The 15257-nt window shown below is 51.1% G+C and overlaps 2 protein-coding genes across 2 annotated transcripts; both read right to left on the bottom strand.

The window, feature by feature from the left end:
* Nucleotides 1-374: 374 nt before the first annotated feature.
* On the bottom strand, nt 375-1786 carry LOC129500131 (interferon lambda-3-like). The gene is made up of 6 exons (XM_055310256.1): nt 1777-1786; nt 1488-1663; nt 1143-1220; nt 745-888; nt 557-640; nt 375-473 (listed from the first exon to the last, which is right to left on the bottom strand). The coding sequence occupies exons 1-6, from the start codon at nt 1784-1786 to the stop codon at nt 375-377; spliced, it is 591 nt and encodes a 196-aa protein (XP_055166231.1).
* A 3515-nt stretch (nt 1787-5301) lies between these two features.
* LOC129500130 (interferon lambda-4-like) lies at nt 5302-7034 on the bottom strand. Its single transcript, XM_055310255.1, has 6 exons — nt 7007-7034; nt 6575-6933; nt 6263-6334; nt 6032-6175; nt 5557-5631; nt 5302-5400 (listed from the first exon to the last, which is right to left on the bottom strand). The coding sequence occupies exons 1-6, from the start codon at nt 7032-7034 to the stop codon at nt 5302-5304; spliced, it is 777 nt and encodes a 258-aa protein (XP_055166230.1).
* Between the last annotated feature and the right edge of the window lie 8223 nt (nt 7035-15257).

Here is a 15257-nt window from a genome sequence, read left to right as displayed (position 1 = left end):
GCCTGATCCTGGAGACCCGGGATCAAGTCCCACGTCGGGCTCCCTGCATGGAGCCTGCTTCTCCCTCTGCCTGTGTCTCTGCCTCTCTCTCTGTCTCTGTGTCTCTCGTGAATAAATAAATAAAATCTTAAAAAAAAACCCAGTCCATGCAAACACACAGTCCCACACCACAAGGAGCATTTTTTCCTCATTTTTTTATTTGCACAATTTTTATACAAAGTAGAAAAATAAACATTTCACTGGTTCCAAGTTTGAGAATTCACACACATAAGTATATAAATAATGATTTGCTGGCAATGCATTAAGAAAAGTTGTCGGTGTATGTATAAATAATATCTAGGATGTCAGGACAGGGTGCAGGAGTGTCTCGGGGATCACACACACAGGTCTCCACTGGCCACACATTTCAGGTCCCAGGTGAGGAGGCGGAAGACGTTGAACATGACAGAGGCTTCCAGGCAGCCGAGGGATTCCTGTGGGGAGGAAGGGCTGGGTCAGTGGCTGCCTATCGTCTGGGATCCCAGTTGTCCCCAGATACAGGTCACTCCCTGGTCACCTTCTCTGGGGCATCGTGGAGGCGCTGCAGCCAGTGGTGGAGGCGGCCTCGGGACCGGGGGCCTGCTGGGGGCTGAGCTGGGACCTGTGGCAGAGGCGAGTGGCATGTGAGGCAGGGCCTGAGGTGGCGGGGTGAGGTCCCCTATGCCCGGAACCCATAGACAGGGCCCAGGTGCCCCGAGCACTCACACAGGCCTGGAGCTCGGAGTGGATGTGGCGCAGCGTGTGAAGGGGCTGGTCCAGGATGTCCCCCAGGGACGAGTCAGCCATGGCCTCCAGGACCTTCAGTGTCAAGGTCAGCTCAGCCTCCAAGGCCACGGGGCGCTCCCACACCTGAGGACAGGAGACCGAGACAGGTGAGAGTTGCACACAGGAGAGGACAAGTGGGAAGGCCTAAGCAAGGGACAGGTAAGGGTGACAGCCAAGGGACAGGTGAGAGGGTACAGCCAAGGTGCTCAAAGAAGGATGTGGTGCTGGAGGGGAGGATGAGGAGAGAGGGACACGTGAGAAGAAGGTGGAGGGGCCACCTAAGGAGCCAGAGGATCGGGACCAGGCAAGGGTAGGGGCGGGCCTGGCTATGCCCTCACCTTCAGCTGCTGCAGGTCCCAGGTCCTGGGGAAGAGTCGGGGGCGGCAGCTCCAAGCCTTCTGGGAAAGTGACTCTTCCTGGAGAGGACAGGCGGAGGTCAGCCCCCAGCAGGAGGGACAGAGGGGAGAAGCCCACCCCAGTAGGACTGGAGCCCAGGTTAATGTGCAGAAGGTGATAGAGGCACCTCCACCGCAGGAGGACAGGAGTCTGCCCACTGCGGGATTGGGGGAGGTTAGCCTGGTGAGGGAAGGGGGCAGGTCCCCGTTTGGGGGGGTGCAGCATGGTAACCCAGAGAGGCAGAGGTAGAGCCTGGCCCCCAGGAGGTGGGGCAGAGGGAGACTCACAAAGGTGTCCTTGGCCCTCTTGAAGGCCTGCAGCTCTTGTGGGGACAGAGACTGGAACTGGGCCAAGTGGCAGCCCTGTGCATCTGCGAGGACCCCGAGGGGCTTGGGGAAAGGAACTGCTCCTGTCGCCGTCAGCACCACAGCTGTCAGCACCAGCACGCAGCCCACGGCCGTATCTGTGAGATGGAAGGACCCACAGGTGAGGGGTTAGGGAGCATCAGGTGCGGACGGCAAGGATGCTTACCTCCTCTGGGTAGGTGGGGGTTGGGGACTGTGAGGAGGGGCTCACCCAGCTTCATTCTTGGACCCTGGTCTCCTTCAGCGGATAGTGGAATCCAGATGTCCCCTCTGACACTGTCACCAGAGTCCTCGCCTGGTCTCGTTTGGCGTCTCTGACTTCAGCGTCTCCTCCTGGGTCGCAGCTGACTGCTCCGTCTACGTCTCTGAACTTCCAGCTCTGTCTGGGATGGAATTCATGCCTGGGCCCCATGGCGCAGCTTTTAACCTGGACAGGTAGGCAATTCCAGCTGATGTAGGAAAAGTGAAAACACAACCCGAGGTTGACAGCCACCACCAGGGGAGGCCCCGGGCTGGGGAAGCCCAGAGCCGGCTGAGCAACTGGAGCGAAAGAGAAACTGGACTCTGGTTCAGAGTTTGCCCATGCAAAGGTGAGTTCTGAAGATGAATCCTCGGGGCTGGGGCAGTGGTGGCCACACCACGAGGCGTCCCGGTGCCCCGGAAGGGGCTAGAGTCAGCCTTGGGTGGGAGGGCACAGAGGCACCCTCATAATGCAGGCAGGGGAGGGAAGAGGCACCTTGGAACTTGGAACTTGCAAGAGGGAGGCTGTGTAAGGGACAGGGAAGCCTGCTGGGTGCAGGAAGAGGGGATCGGAAAGGCAAAACACTTAAGAACTAAGAGCGCACGCCAGCTCTTCCCCCACCTGTCCCCACCTGCTATTGACAGAGAACAGGGGAGGGGGACAGCCTCTGCGAACATCTTTCAGTGTCCAAGAACAGGAAGGCAATGATGCTCTGCTGAGGAATTGGGCTGTGCCCCAGGACCCCAAGGGAGGCTCAGTTGTGACAAGTGCCTTCATGTATTCCCCGAGTATTTTCTCAGCTGGAACATTGTCAGGTGCTGACCAAAGTGCCAGGAATTGAGCACGGAGAACAAACAAACATAAAACAATCCTTTTTAAAAAAAAAAAGATTTTTTTTTTTATTTATTCATGAGAGACACACAGAGAGAGAGAGGCAGAGACACAGGCAAGGGGAGAAGCAGGCTCCATGCAGGGAGCCCGATGAGGGACCCGATCCTGGGACTCGATCCTGGGACTGGATCCTGGGACTCAATCCTGGGACTCCGGGATTACGCCGTGGGCCGGAGGCAGGCGCTCAACCACTGAGCCACCCAGGGATCCCCTAACATAAAACAATCCTTCACAGAGCTCATTACTAGGGAAGAGTGACAGTGTTGTGGGGTGCGGGGCTGGGGAGCACATGGCATGTATTATGTCAGGAAACAGAAAATGGAGGGAAATAATGCAGGAATGAGAGCAGCGTGCAGGAGGGAGTTTGTATTAATGAGGTGGCCTAAGAAAATGACGTTGGAGCAAAGTCCTACAGGAAATGAGGCAGGGAGCTATGTGAAGATCTGAGGGAGGAGCCTTCTAGATAAAGGCAACAGTGCAAAAGGGAAACAGAGACACCCCGTTTTGTTTTAGTGTCTCACCTGGTCACGGGGGTTTTGCCGCAATGTAGAATTGAATGCCCGTGTTAACACCAAGCACATACTGTGCTCTGCCTACATTGCAAATAAGTAGTAACCTGGGGACTCAGAGAGGTTAAGAGATCTGCCCAAGGTCACACAGCCAAGTAAGTGATAAGTGATAAGGGCAGAATTTTAAGGAATTTTGTCTGGCACCTTGACAGTGACCATTGCAGTCTCTGGCCTTGTGTCACTAGATCTTCTGGACCTGGAGGTGATGAATTTTTTGGACAGAATGTGTTGAGTCCTTTTTGACACTGGACCCTCACTTGAACCCCTTCTTTCCCTCATTCATAATTCCAGAGACAGGGTAGACGGAAGTTCTCAGTTGGGAAAATCTTTGAGCTCTGACATATAAAAATGTTTCAAAACCAAGAGTGGGGATGTACCCAACTCACCTACCAGTGCACCTGTCCATTTCTGTCAACTTCAGGGGAGAAAACATTACATCAAGAGCGAATTCTGAAAACTGTCATCTCACCTCAAAATTCCTAAACTTCATACTTGTCTGTCTTTCTTTCGTTTTTTTTTTTCTTTTCCTTTTTTATTGGGGTGGGTTGGTGACACAAGGAAAGGGAGAGAAATAATCTTTTTTAAAAATATATTTTATTTATTTATTCATGAGAGACACAGAGACACAGGCAGAGGGAGAAGCAGGCAGGGAGCCTGAAGCGAGACTCGATCTGGGGTCTCCAGGATCAGGCCCTGGATCTGGGGTCTCCAGGATCAGGCTAAAGCCAGCGCTAAACCGCTGAGCCACCCGGGCTGCCCAGAGAGAGAATCTTAAGTAGCTCCATGCGCAGTGTGGAGCTGGACTCAGGCTCGATCTCACAACCCTGAGATCACGACCTGAGCTAAAATCAAGAATCCAAGGCTCACGGACTGAGCCACCCAAGTGCCTCCGTACTAGTTTTTCTTGGAAAGATAGTTCAGTGGGGTGGCTAAAGGCATAGGCTCTGGAACTAAAGGGTCTAGCATTCAGACCTGGCTCTAACCCTCACTAGCTGTGTGACCTTGGGAATGAGGCACGCAGTTAGCGGCAAAGATTGCCAGCCCACAAATCTGGACGAGTTAAAAAAAGTACAATTGTTTCTGTACTTTTGTGTGTGTGTGGTTATTTAATGGAGACCACTTATTAAGACCACACTATGACCTCACCTGGAAGCTTTATAAACACTATTTCAATGTACATTACTCATGTGCAAGGACAGTACGATACTGTCATTGTAGAGATGAGAAAACCAAGGCTCAGAAAGACGCAATGTGCCCAGAGTTACTCCAAAATTAAATGACAAGGTCAGAACAGAAATTCAAGTCACCAGAATTCCCTGGCTCAGCATTTTTTACTGAAAAATGCACCCCAAAATGGTCACAGGGAAACACCAACGCAAATGTGGTAATATTTAATAACTGGCAATAACTTAACAACAGCAGACAGAATGGCAGATATAGACAGGAACTTGCAAATACAAGACATGCATAAGTAACAATCGAAAAAAAAAATAATTTAAGGACTTTAGGACTTTTCACTACCAAATCCCTCAGGGGTATATGTGGCCTCCCCACTGGGGAGATTCAAGAGTCACAGATTCGTACAGTCTCAAAGTGGGAGTTGAAAGTTCAAATCCGAGGTGGGACCTGTCCTGGAGGAGGGGCTCTGGGGTTCTGGTAACCGCAGGAATAGAAACTTGTCCCTAGTACCAGGTGGTCAGTGACCAAGGCAGACTCCAGACTCGAGTCTCTTCCAGCCACACCTGGCGCCTGGAAGATCGTAGGGCAGCTCGACCCACGGAGATAGGCCGCATCCGGAGAACTCGGTCTGGTCCTGGGAAAGTGCCCGCACCTCTGGTACCCCGTGCAGGCGGGTCGAGGTCCGGCCAGCGCACCTGAGAGCCGCCCGCGCCGCCTCGGCGCCCACTGGCCCAGAGCCCGCCGCCGCCCCCGCCCCCGGTCCCGGCCCCGGCCCCCGCTCCGTCCGTCCCCCAGAGGGCCGCGACCTCAGAACCCCGCCTGCAGAGCTCCGGGGCCCGCGGCGCCACCGCGGGGGTCAGAGACAAGGCCCGGAGTCCGCCACCAGCCTCAGGTCCCTCGTGAGCAGGCGCAGGAGGTTGAAGATCACGCTGGCTTCGTGGCACCGAGGCGAGTCCTGGAGCCCGGGAAGGAGGCGGAGCGGGGGCTGAGCCGGGAATTCCCTCCCGGACGAGGTGCCTCCCCCTGCTCGCCCTCCCGGCCTGCGCGCCCAGCCCCGTCCCAGCCGCGCGTCCCGCCGGCAGTCGAACCGCTCCCCGCCCGCGCCACTCACAGCTCTCCGCCTCTGGGGACGCCTCCTCGGCGGCCGCACGGACTTGCCCCGGGAGCCTGGCCGGGCCAGCTCGAGCTGCGGGCGGAGCAGGAGGGACATGGAGACGCCGAAGGACCCAGGGTCCCTGGGACGCGGCCCCGTGGCCCTCCCGGCCGCACACCGAAGCCGGGATCGGGGGACACCGAGACCACGCGAGCCGTGACCGGGGAACAGACTGGCCAAGCGGGTGGGCCGGGCCCGGGGCCGCGGAGGCGCGGGGGGCGCAGAGGCCCGGGGAGCGCGGAGGCCCCGGGGGGCGCGGAGGGGCGCGGAGGGGCGCGGAGGGGCGCGGAGGGGCGCGGAGGCCCCGGGGACGCGGAGGGGCGCGGAGGCGCGGGGGGCGCGGGGCGATGCGGGGGCCCGGAGGCGCGGAGGCCCCGGGGGCGCGGAGCGAGCGGGGAGGGCGCGAGGGGCCGGGGGCGCGGGCGGCACTCACGCAGGCCCCCACGTCCCGCCGCGCGGCCGCCAGCAGCTCCAGGGTCGGGCCGGTGCCGGGCAACCTCTCGGGGCTCCGCAGGCGGCTCAGCACGGCCTGGGCGTCCTCCAGGCCCCGGGCCACCAGGCGGAGGCGCGCGCACGACTGCGGGGGGCGGCCGGGAGTCAGACAGGCCGCGGCCCCGGCCCGCGCCGCCCCCCACGGGCCCCCGCGACGGCTCGGCCGCCTCACCCAGGGCCGCGGAGGATCCCTCCTCGGGCGGAAGGAGCAGTTGCGCGGCCGCCAGCTCAGCGTGTCCTCCTCCTGCGGGGCGAGGCCGGGGTCAGGCCGGGCCTCCTCGCCAGGCCCCGAAGCGCCCCGACGGCCGGCATTCCCGCGCGCCCAACGCGCCCGGCCGCGACCGGGGCTCCCGCCACCTCGGGGCTCCGCGCCCTGCCCCCAGGCCCGAGCGGCGCCTGCTGGGCGCCCGGGGCCACGGCCGTCGCAGACCCGGGCCGCGGCCAGGCCCCGGGGGCCGCGTGGGGAGGCCTGGGCGTCACTCACGTATTGGTCCCGCAGCGCCTGGACGGCCGCCAGCGCCCTGGGGTCCAGCGAGCGGTAGTGCGACAGGAGGCAGCGCCGGGGCGTCGCCGCGCCAGGCTCCGCCGCGTCGCCCGCCGCCACCAGCACCCACAGCGCCACGGCCACGGCGGCTGCGCCACGCGGCCCCATCTCCGCTCCCGCAGCAGGCGAGCGCCGGCGGGCGAGAGGCCGAGCCCCGCGCTGGTGCTGCGAGCGCCGGCGCTGAGCGACCCCCGAGGCGGCGGCGGCGGTGGCGGCGGCGGCGGGGACGGAGGAGCCCGGAGACGTCCTCGCGCCGTGGGCTCCGCGGGCTCCGTGGGCTCCGCGCGCTCCGCGCTCCCCTGCGCCGTGCGGCCGGTGCCTCCGTCGTGCGGCGGCGGGACCTGCCTGCCACCGTCCCCGGGAGGTGCCCACCTTCGGCAGCGCCGCCCGCACCGTCCATGGCGGCTTTATGTGCGCGGCGGAGCGGCGGGGAGCAAGCGGGCTTTCCCGCGGCCCGGCTGAGCTTTCCGAACGTCAGCGCTGGCCGCAGGCCCGGGGGAAGCCGGCGGCGGGCGAGGACTTTACCCGCGCCCACGGTGCCAGCCCGGGCTCGGCCCCAAAACCTGCCTCCAGTTTTGGTCTCTGCCCCACTCTGTGTCCTTTTTCTTGTCATCAGCCTCGGAGTCCTTAACTCTGTTCTAGTGCAACAAGCGGCCGTTATGTGGTGCTCGCTGGGTACGAGACCCTGTACGTAAACCGTACTCAGGGGTCATTTCTAATGCTGAAGAAAGGACAGGACAAGGGGTATCCTACTATCCTCCTGTTACTTCCAGTTCTGTAGAGGAGAAAATTGAGATGCAGTAAAGCGGAGGTACTTTTCCAAGGTAGGCTGTAGTGGCAGAGGCTGGATTTGAACCTCCACCTGTCCAGCCCCAAGGCTTTCTAAGGCATAGTTGCCCCTGCATATGTGACGCAGTCTCCTGTCTCTCCATCCCAGTTCATCTCATTCCATTCCTTTTCTCTCCCCTTGTGTAGAGGCCTCCCTTGTCTCTTGTTCCTGTTTCTGTCTCGGATTTTGTTTAGCTCCATCAGTATCTCATTCATTTTTCCAGCAATCATCCAGCTCAAGATCCCTCTGTCTTTCTCAATTCCTTGTTTTAGTTTAAAAATAAAATCTACTTCACCTTGGAACTACTGTCAAAAAAAACAAAAACCACACAAAGCCCAAAAAACTGAAAAACAAACCTACTACTTTTTCTGATAAAATTAGCAATGCCAGTACATGGAAAATGCAGAAGTGCATAAAGGAGAAAAAAATACCCACCTGTAACTCCACGACCTGATTCTCTCCCCTCAGCCTAGTTCTGGAATCATGTGTCCAATGTGCAGGAATTTTAAGCCTATTTGTGCATATGTTTTCTTTTCTTTTTTAAAGATCTTATTTATTTATTCATGAGAGACACACAGAGAGAGTGAGAGAGAGGCAGAGACACAGGCAGAGGGAGAAACAGGCTCCAGGCAGGGAGCCCAAGGTGGGACTCGATCCCTGGTCTCCAGGATCACGCCCTGGGCTGCAGGCAGCCCTAACCCGCTGAGCCACCCGGGCTGCCCCATATGTTTTCTAATTACCAAAGTAACACATTCAAAAATTCAGTCAATACACAAACCTAGGACTTGGAGAGTTAGAGGAAGTCTTTAACCCCACTTCCTGGAGGTAATTCTGTTTAACAATTAGTAGCAATTCCACCTGCTATCTCCCTCTCTCCCCCCTCTTTTTTTTTTCTTTCTAGGAACAATTCCTCCTAAATGGAAACCAGGCTGTGTACAGTTTGGTAGCCTACTTTTTATGTCTTACCATTATCTCTCATTTGCATTTCTCCACATCTTTAATTATACTGTATCACTTAGGGCCCCAGCAGGAAACAGATGGCCCAATCAATTTAGGATAATTTGAGGTGGGTTTAATACCAGGAGTATTTACAAAGGGTTTGAATGGTGAAGGTAAAGGACAAGGGGTAGTGCAAGGCTTTGGGGCCCTGGGTAAGTGAATGTCTGTCATCCTTAGGCCCAGAGAGGGGAGAGACGGGAAAGAGTGGTTACCTGACGTGGGAAGGACAATCTTGCTCACAGGATGGACAAATACACAAACTGTAGTGGCCCCGTAGGGAGGAAGCCTGGGGATTAAATATACTCTGACCTCTCAGAGAATAAATACTCTTTTCCTCTCATCAGGCCTACCACGAGGCTCCCAATTGGCTACACCCAATGGAGGCCAAAGGCCAGCCTCCTGGGGTCCAGAGCAGGGTGAAACAGTCAGTAAGAAGAGTGGGGCTGGAGAGGCAATAGAAAACATCGCACACGTACCACTATTAAGGCTTCCATTCTAATGGGATCATTTAGAAACCAATCCCCGGGCATCCCTGGGTGGCGCAGTGGTTTGGCACTTGCCTTTGGCCCAGGGCACGATCCTGGAGACCCGGGATCAAATCCCACGTCAGGCTCCCAGTGCATGGAGCCTGCTTCTCCCTCTGCCTGTGTCTCTGCCTCTCTCTCTCTCTCACTGTGTGACTATCATAAATAAATAAAAATTAAAAAAAAATTTAGAAACTAATCCCCTCTTGGTGGCATTGATGTTATTTCCAGGTTTTGTTAAAGCCACGGTTCTCAAGGCTGATAGAGAGGGAGGCAGCATTTTTTTTTTCATCCTCTTAGCAGCCAAAATTTTTAAGTTGAAGAAGTTAACCTCATTGATTTTTTTCTTTCATGAGTTGTGCTTTTAGTGTCTAAAAAGTCATCACCAGATCCAAGGTCCCCTAGCTTTTCTCCTGTGCTGTGTTCTAGGAGTTTATAATTTTGCACTTTATATTTAGATCTACGCTACATGGTGAGTTAAGTTTGTGAAACATGTAAGGTCAGATTCGTGTTTTCTGCACGTAATGTCCAGTTGTTTCAATACCATTTGTTGAAAAGACTATCTTTTCTCCATCGACATGCCTCTCAAAGATCATTGACTATATTTGTGTGGGTCTGTTCCTGGACTCTCCACTCTGTTCCACTGATTTGTCTAGCCCTTCCCAACACCACAGTGTCTGCACTCTTGCAACTTCATAGGGAGCCTTGAAGTCAGATACTGTCAGTCCTCCAACTCTCTTCTTTTCCTTTAACATTGTGTTAGCTGTTCTGGCCTTCTGGAATCTCTGTATAGACTTTCAGTTAGTCAATATCCACAAACTCACTTGCTGTGACTTTGATTGGATTGTGTTAAATCTACAGATTAGGTTGGGAAGTGCTGACATCTTGACAATAGGGAGTCTTCCTATCCACGTACATGGACTATCTCCGTTTTTAGATCTTCTTTGGTTTCGCTCATTAGAGTTTTAAAATTTTCCTCATATAGATTTTGTTCATACTTTGTTTAGATTTGTACCTAAGTATTTCATTTTCGGGGGTGCTAATGTAAATGGTGTTTTTAACTTCAAATTCAACTTGTTCATTGCTTTTTATTTTTTCCTAAGTAGGCTCCACATTGAGATCAAGAACTGAGCAGAAATCAAGTTGGTCACTTAACTGACTAAGCCACCTAGGTGCCCTGGTCCATTGCTTTTGTACAAGAAAAGCATAGACTTTTGTATGTTAACCTTGTGTCTTGCAACCTTACTATAATCACGTATAATCATGTATTGGTTCAGAGATTTTTTTTAATGTATAATATTAAATACACAGGACTATGAAGAAAAATTCATTATATTGAATTTTGTACAAGAAAAGCATAGACTTTTGTATGTTAACCTTGTGTCTTGCAACCTTACTATAATCACGTATAATCATGTATTGGTTCAGAGATTTTTTTTAATGTATAATATTAAATACACAGGACTATGAAGAAAAATTCATTATATTGAAATCCAGTTACCAAAACATAAAAACAAGTTTATAATTAGCAATGTATATGCCCCTTTATTAATGCATTATGTAATGAGATATTGCAACAGGTTTTTTAATTTTTTTGCAACAGGTTTAACAACTATTCTCTCTCTGTGTTTCTCATGAATAAATAAAATAAAATAAAAATGAACTCAAAATGGATCACAGACTTAAATGTAAAATATGAGACTTTTAGGGGAAAGAATACAAAGAATATCTTTGGGATCTAGAGTTAGGTAAAAAGGTTTTAGACTTGACACCAAAGGCTCAATCTGTAAGAGGACAATTCATCACCTGGACATGACCGAAAACTTTTCCACTGCAAGAGACCATGTTAAGAGGCTAGAAAGATGAACTAAAGACTGAGAGGAAATATTTGCAAACTGTCTATCTGATCAAGGACTGTGCCTCGAGGAACTACAAGGAACTCTGGAAACTCAACAGTAAAAACTTAAACTTCCAAAGGTGCCTGATTAGCTCAGCCTGTGACTCTTCGTTTTGGGGTCGTGAGTTCGAGCCCCTGTCGGGTGAAGAGATTACTTAAATAAATAAAAAATTTCAAAATTAAACCGTCCAAATGGGAAATGGGCAAAAGATGTAAAGAGACATTGTACCAAAGAAGATACACAGATGGGAAATAAGCACGTAAAAAGATGTTCCACACTATTAGCTATTAGAGAGATGCAAATTAAAACCACAATGAGATCTTATTACACAGCTATCAGAATGACTAAACTAAAAAATAATGACAACATCAAATGCTGGTGAGAATGTAGGAGAAATTGATCACCCATTGTCGGTGTGAGTGCACAAATGGTACAGCCACTCTGGAAAAGAAGGGTTGGCAGTCTCTTAAAAAAACTAGACATGCAACCGCCACATGACCTAGTAGTTGTGTTCCTGGGCATTTATCCCAGAGAAATGGAGAGTCGTGTTCCCACAACATCTCACATGTGAATATTTACAGCAGTTTTATTTGTAACAGTCAAAAATCGGAAACAATCCAGATGTCCTTTAACAGGTGGTAGTTAAACAAACTATAGTACATACATAATATGGAATACCATTCAGCAATAAAAAGGAGTAAACTCTTGATACACAACTGTCTGTGTAAAGCTCCAGGGAATTATGCTGAGTGCAAAAAGCCCATCCCCAAAAGTTACACACGATAGGATTCCATTTATACAACACTCTTGAAATGACAGGATTATAGGGATGCCTGGGTGGCTCAGTAGGGTAAGCATCTGCCTTCAGCTCAGATCATGATCTCGGGCTCCTGGGATTGCACCCCACCTCGGGCTCCTGGATCAGTGGGGAGTCTGCTTCTCCCTTTCCCTCTGCCTCCCACCCCAGCTTGTGCTTTCTCTCTAGCTTGCTCTCTCTCTAAATAAATAAAATCTTAAAAAAAAAAGAAAGAAAGAAAGAAAGAAACGACAGAATTATAGAAATGCAGAGCAGATTAGTGGCTGCGAGGGCTTAAGAGGGATGGAAGGTAGTGAGGGAGCTTTGTGGTGTTAAATTTTCTGTATCCCGACTGAATCAATGTGATATCGTATTATAATTTTACAAGATGTTACCATCAGGAGGAAACTGGGTAAAGGGCATATAGGATCTCTTTGTATTATTTCTTACAACTGTGTGTAAATCTAGAATTACATCAAAATAAAAAGCTTAATCACAATCACATACAAATATTATATATTGCCTTGGAGCTATATGATGCATCTCAAAATGCATAAAAAGGTTTTCAAACATATATATCCCAAGTTAATAGTGGGGTATCTCGGGAGGGCATGGGAACTGGGGAGATGGTCCTTGGCATATTTAATCTCATCAATAATATTTTAGTTCCCGAGGGAGCTGGCTGGCTGTCAGTGGAGTGTGTGACTCTTAATCTTGGGGTTGTGAGTTTGAGCACCACATGGAGTGTAGAGATTACTTAATAGAATCTTTAAAAAATAGTATTTTATTTACTTACCAGGAAAAGGATTTCTACTTGAGTAATTAAAAATTTAAACCAACTCAGAGTGCCTGGCTGGCTCAGTAGGTGGAGCGTGCAACTTTTGAACTCCAGGTCATGAGTTCCAGCCCCACACTGGGCATAAAGATTGCTTTAAAAGAAAATCTTAAAAAAATGAAAATAAAACCAACTCATCAGATATGGGGGAAATGCTAACTCATTGATTCCTTAATTCCTAGCAGGATGAAACATTCTGAGAGCTTTCTAAGAGTTAGAGCATGTTGAGCTGATCTCTATACCTGCTAATATGGCTGAGTAAACGCTGGGCTTGTCCTCCAACCTTCTGCTACTGTGCTGATGATCTCTACTTACCAGATCTTTCTTCAGCCTGTACTGGGCTCTCAGACACTGCAGCTGTGAGGCTCCTCTGCCCTCTGGCTTATGGTTGGGTTCAGCCAATGGGAGGTGCTGGCAGGAGATCCAGATGCCCCTACTGAAATTTTTATTGAGATAATTGTAGCTTTGCATGCCGCTGTAAGAAATAATACAGAGAGATCCTGTGCTCTTTATCCAATTTCTCCCAATGGTTACATCTTACAAAATTATGGTACAATATCACAACCAGGCAATTGACATTGGTACAATCCACCCATTTTATTAAGAGATCCTCAGTTTAGGGATCCCTGGGTGGCGCGGTGGTTTGGCGCCTGCCTTTGGCCCAGGGCGCGATCCTGGAGACCCGGGATCGAATCCCACATCGGGCTCCCGGTGCATGGAGCCTGCTTCTCCCTCTGCCTGTGTCTCTGCCTCTCTCTCTCTCTCTCTCTCTCTGTGACTATCATAAATAAATAAAAAAAAAATTAAAAAGAAAAAATTTAAAGAGATCCTCAGTTTAAAAAAAAAAAGAGAGATCCTCAGTTTTACTGTAAACAGTGTATGGATGTGTGTGCAGTTTTGTAATAGAGTAGTGGTCTCAAATGGTGGTCCAAGAAACCTCTCCATTAGGGGCCCCTGGAGGGCTCAGTCAGTTAAGTATCTGCGTTCGGTTCAGGTTATGATCTCAGAGTCCCGGGATGGAGCCCCCGATCAGGCCCCCTGCTCGGTGGGGAATCTGCTTCTCTCTCTGCGCCCCCCTCATGTTCTCTCTCTCTCAAGTAAATAAATAAAATCTTAAAAAATTAAAAGGATCTACATCTGCTACCTCCCTGTGTCCAATCCCACAGCGCTCCACTCTTCCTGCCATTAGCAATTCTATTTGTAGTTCTTTGGCCTTTGAAGACATGTGGTTGCATTTCAGCCCCGAAGGGTATACCCGTTAAGGACACCTTTGGTGGCAAATAACCAAAAACCCAACTCAACCTGGCTTGAATGATGGGCAATTTATGGACTTACAAAACTAGAACCCCAGGGTTAAGGTGAGACTTTAGGTAAGGTTTGATCCTGTAGGACAGCACAAGTCTCCCAGTCTTTTTTATCTTTCAGGTCTCCCTTGTTTACCCTTACAAATGCCACGATGGGGGCGGGGGGGGGGGAATCCCTGGGTGGTTCAGCAGTTTAGCGCCTGCCTTTGGCCCAGGGCACCATCCTGGAGTCCCAGGATTGAGTCCCACGTCCTCCAGGATCGAGTCCCACGTCAGGCTCCCGACATGGAGCCTGCTTCTCCCTCCTCCTGAGTCTCTGCCTCTCTCTCTCTCTCTATGTCTATCATAAATAAATAAATAAATAAATAAATAAATAAATAAATAAATATTTTTTTAAAAAATGCCACGATGGGTGCTAGCAGCTTGTCTGGCTTCACACTTCCTTATTCTTCAGTAGGTAGAAGACAGCCTCTTTCCCCAAGACTTCCAGGACCCAGATTTATTCTGATTGGATTGACTTAGGTGGCATATCTGTAACAAACCCAATCACTGGAGACAGGCAGACAACTGAGGCAAATGGCTGAAGCCAGGTCACATACCCCATCCCCGGGGGGGGGGGATCAAGTCACCGTCCCCAAACTATCTGGATCTCCAGCTCAAATGGGGGGGTGCTGGGATGGGTGGGGAAGAAGTAATGGAAACTTGGAAAGTATGCTGCATGGACACTTTGGGGGATCCTTTCTACTGTTTCCTGAGAATTTCCCTCACGATTTTTCAGAGTTCTTACACTTCGACCATTTTGATGTTTCTTAAAACCTCTATGCCTTTGGAGCTTCTGGATGGCTCAGTCTGTTAAGCGTCTGCCTCTTAATTTCAGCTCAGGTCATGAGTGTCGTGAGATCAAGCCTGGAGTTGGGCTCTGTGCTCAGCCCCGAGAATGCCTAAGATTCTCTCTCTCTCTCTCTCCCTCTGCCCCTTTCCACCCCTACGTTTGTGCATGCTTTCTCTTTTTTTAAAAAAATAAACAACAACAAAACACACCTCTATGCCTTTGAAGAAGAAAACATACACTGAAAAAAAAATAACTTTCTTATTAATGCTGAGGAAAACTTACATTTGAAAAAATCACAACTTGCCTGTAATGATCAATATTAATGAATTTAATTACAACTCATTAGAGGTGGTCTCATGTTGGAGACTTGGTTGAACATGCTCAAAACATACTTCAGCTCTTCCGCACATGGACAGATCAGTCTCTACAGATGAGAGATAATAGAGCATCAACCACAATAACCCAGGCTGTCCCAGGGTCACATCTGGGAGTTGTGTGAGCTTGGGCAGGACGCCCAGCCGCTCGTATCTCAGTTTCCTCATTGGAAAGACACCAGCTGGGATCCCTGGGTGGCGCAGTGGTTTGGCGCCTGCCTTTGGCCCAGGG

This window comes from Nyctereutes procyonoides, unplaced genomic scaffold (genome assembly GCF_905146905.1).
Source record: "Nyctereutes procyonoides isolate TBG_1078 unplaced genomic scaffold, NYPRO_anot_genome, whole genome shotgun sequence".
In the NCBI taxonomy this organism is placed as follows: Eukaryota; Metazoa; Chordata; class Mammalia; order Carnivora; family Canidae; genus Nyctereutes; species Nyctereutes procyonoides.
Note: the sequence above shows the minus strand (reverse complement) of the source record. Positions and strands in the feature narration are given on the sequence as shown.

Excerpts from the sequence above, each read along its gene's own strand:
- LOC129500131 (XM_055310256.1), bottom strand. Across the intron at positions 889-1,142 it reads GGGACCTGCAGCAGCTGAAG|GTGTGGGAGCGCCCCGTGGC; the intron begins GTGAGGGCATAG and ends TCCTGTCCTCAG. Across the intron at positions 474-556 it reads TCCACGATGCCCCAGAGAAG|GAATCCCTCGGCTGCCTGGA; the intron begins GTGACCAGGGAG and ends TCCTCCCCACAG.
- LOC129500130 (XM_055310255.1), bottom strand. The coding sequence starts at position 7,034 with ATGGACGGTGCGGGCGGCGCTGCCGAAG. Across the intron at positions 6,934-7,006 it reads TGCGGGCGGCGCTGCCGAAG|GGGAGCGCGGAGCGCGCGGA; the intron begins GTGGGCACCTCC and ends CGCACGGCGCAG. Across the intron at positions 6,176-6,262 it reads GGGATCCTCCGCGGCCCTGG|TCGTGCGCGCGCCTCCGCCT; the intron begins GTGAGGCGGCCG and ends CGCCCCCCGCAG.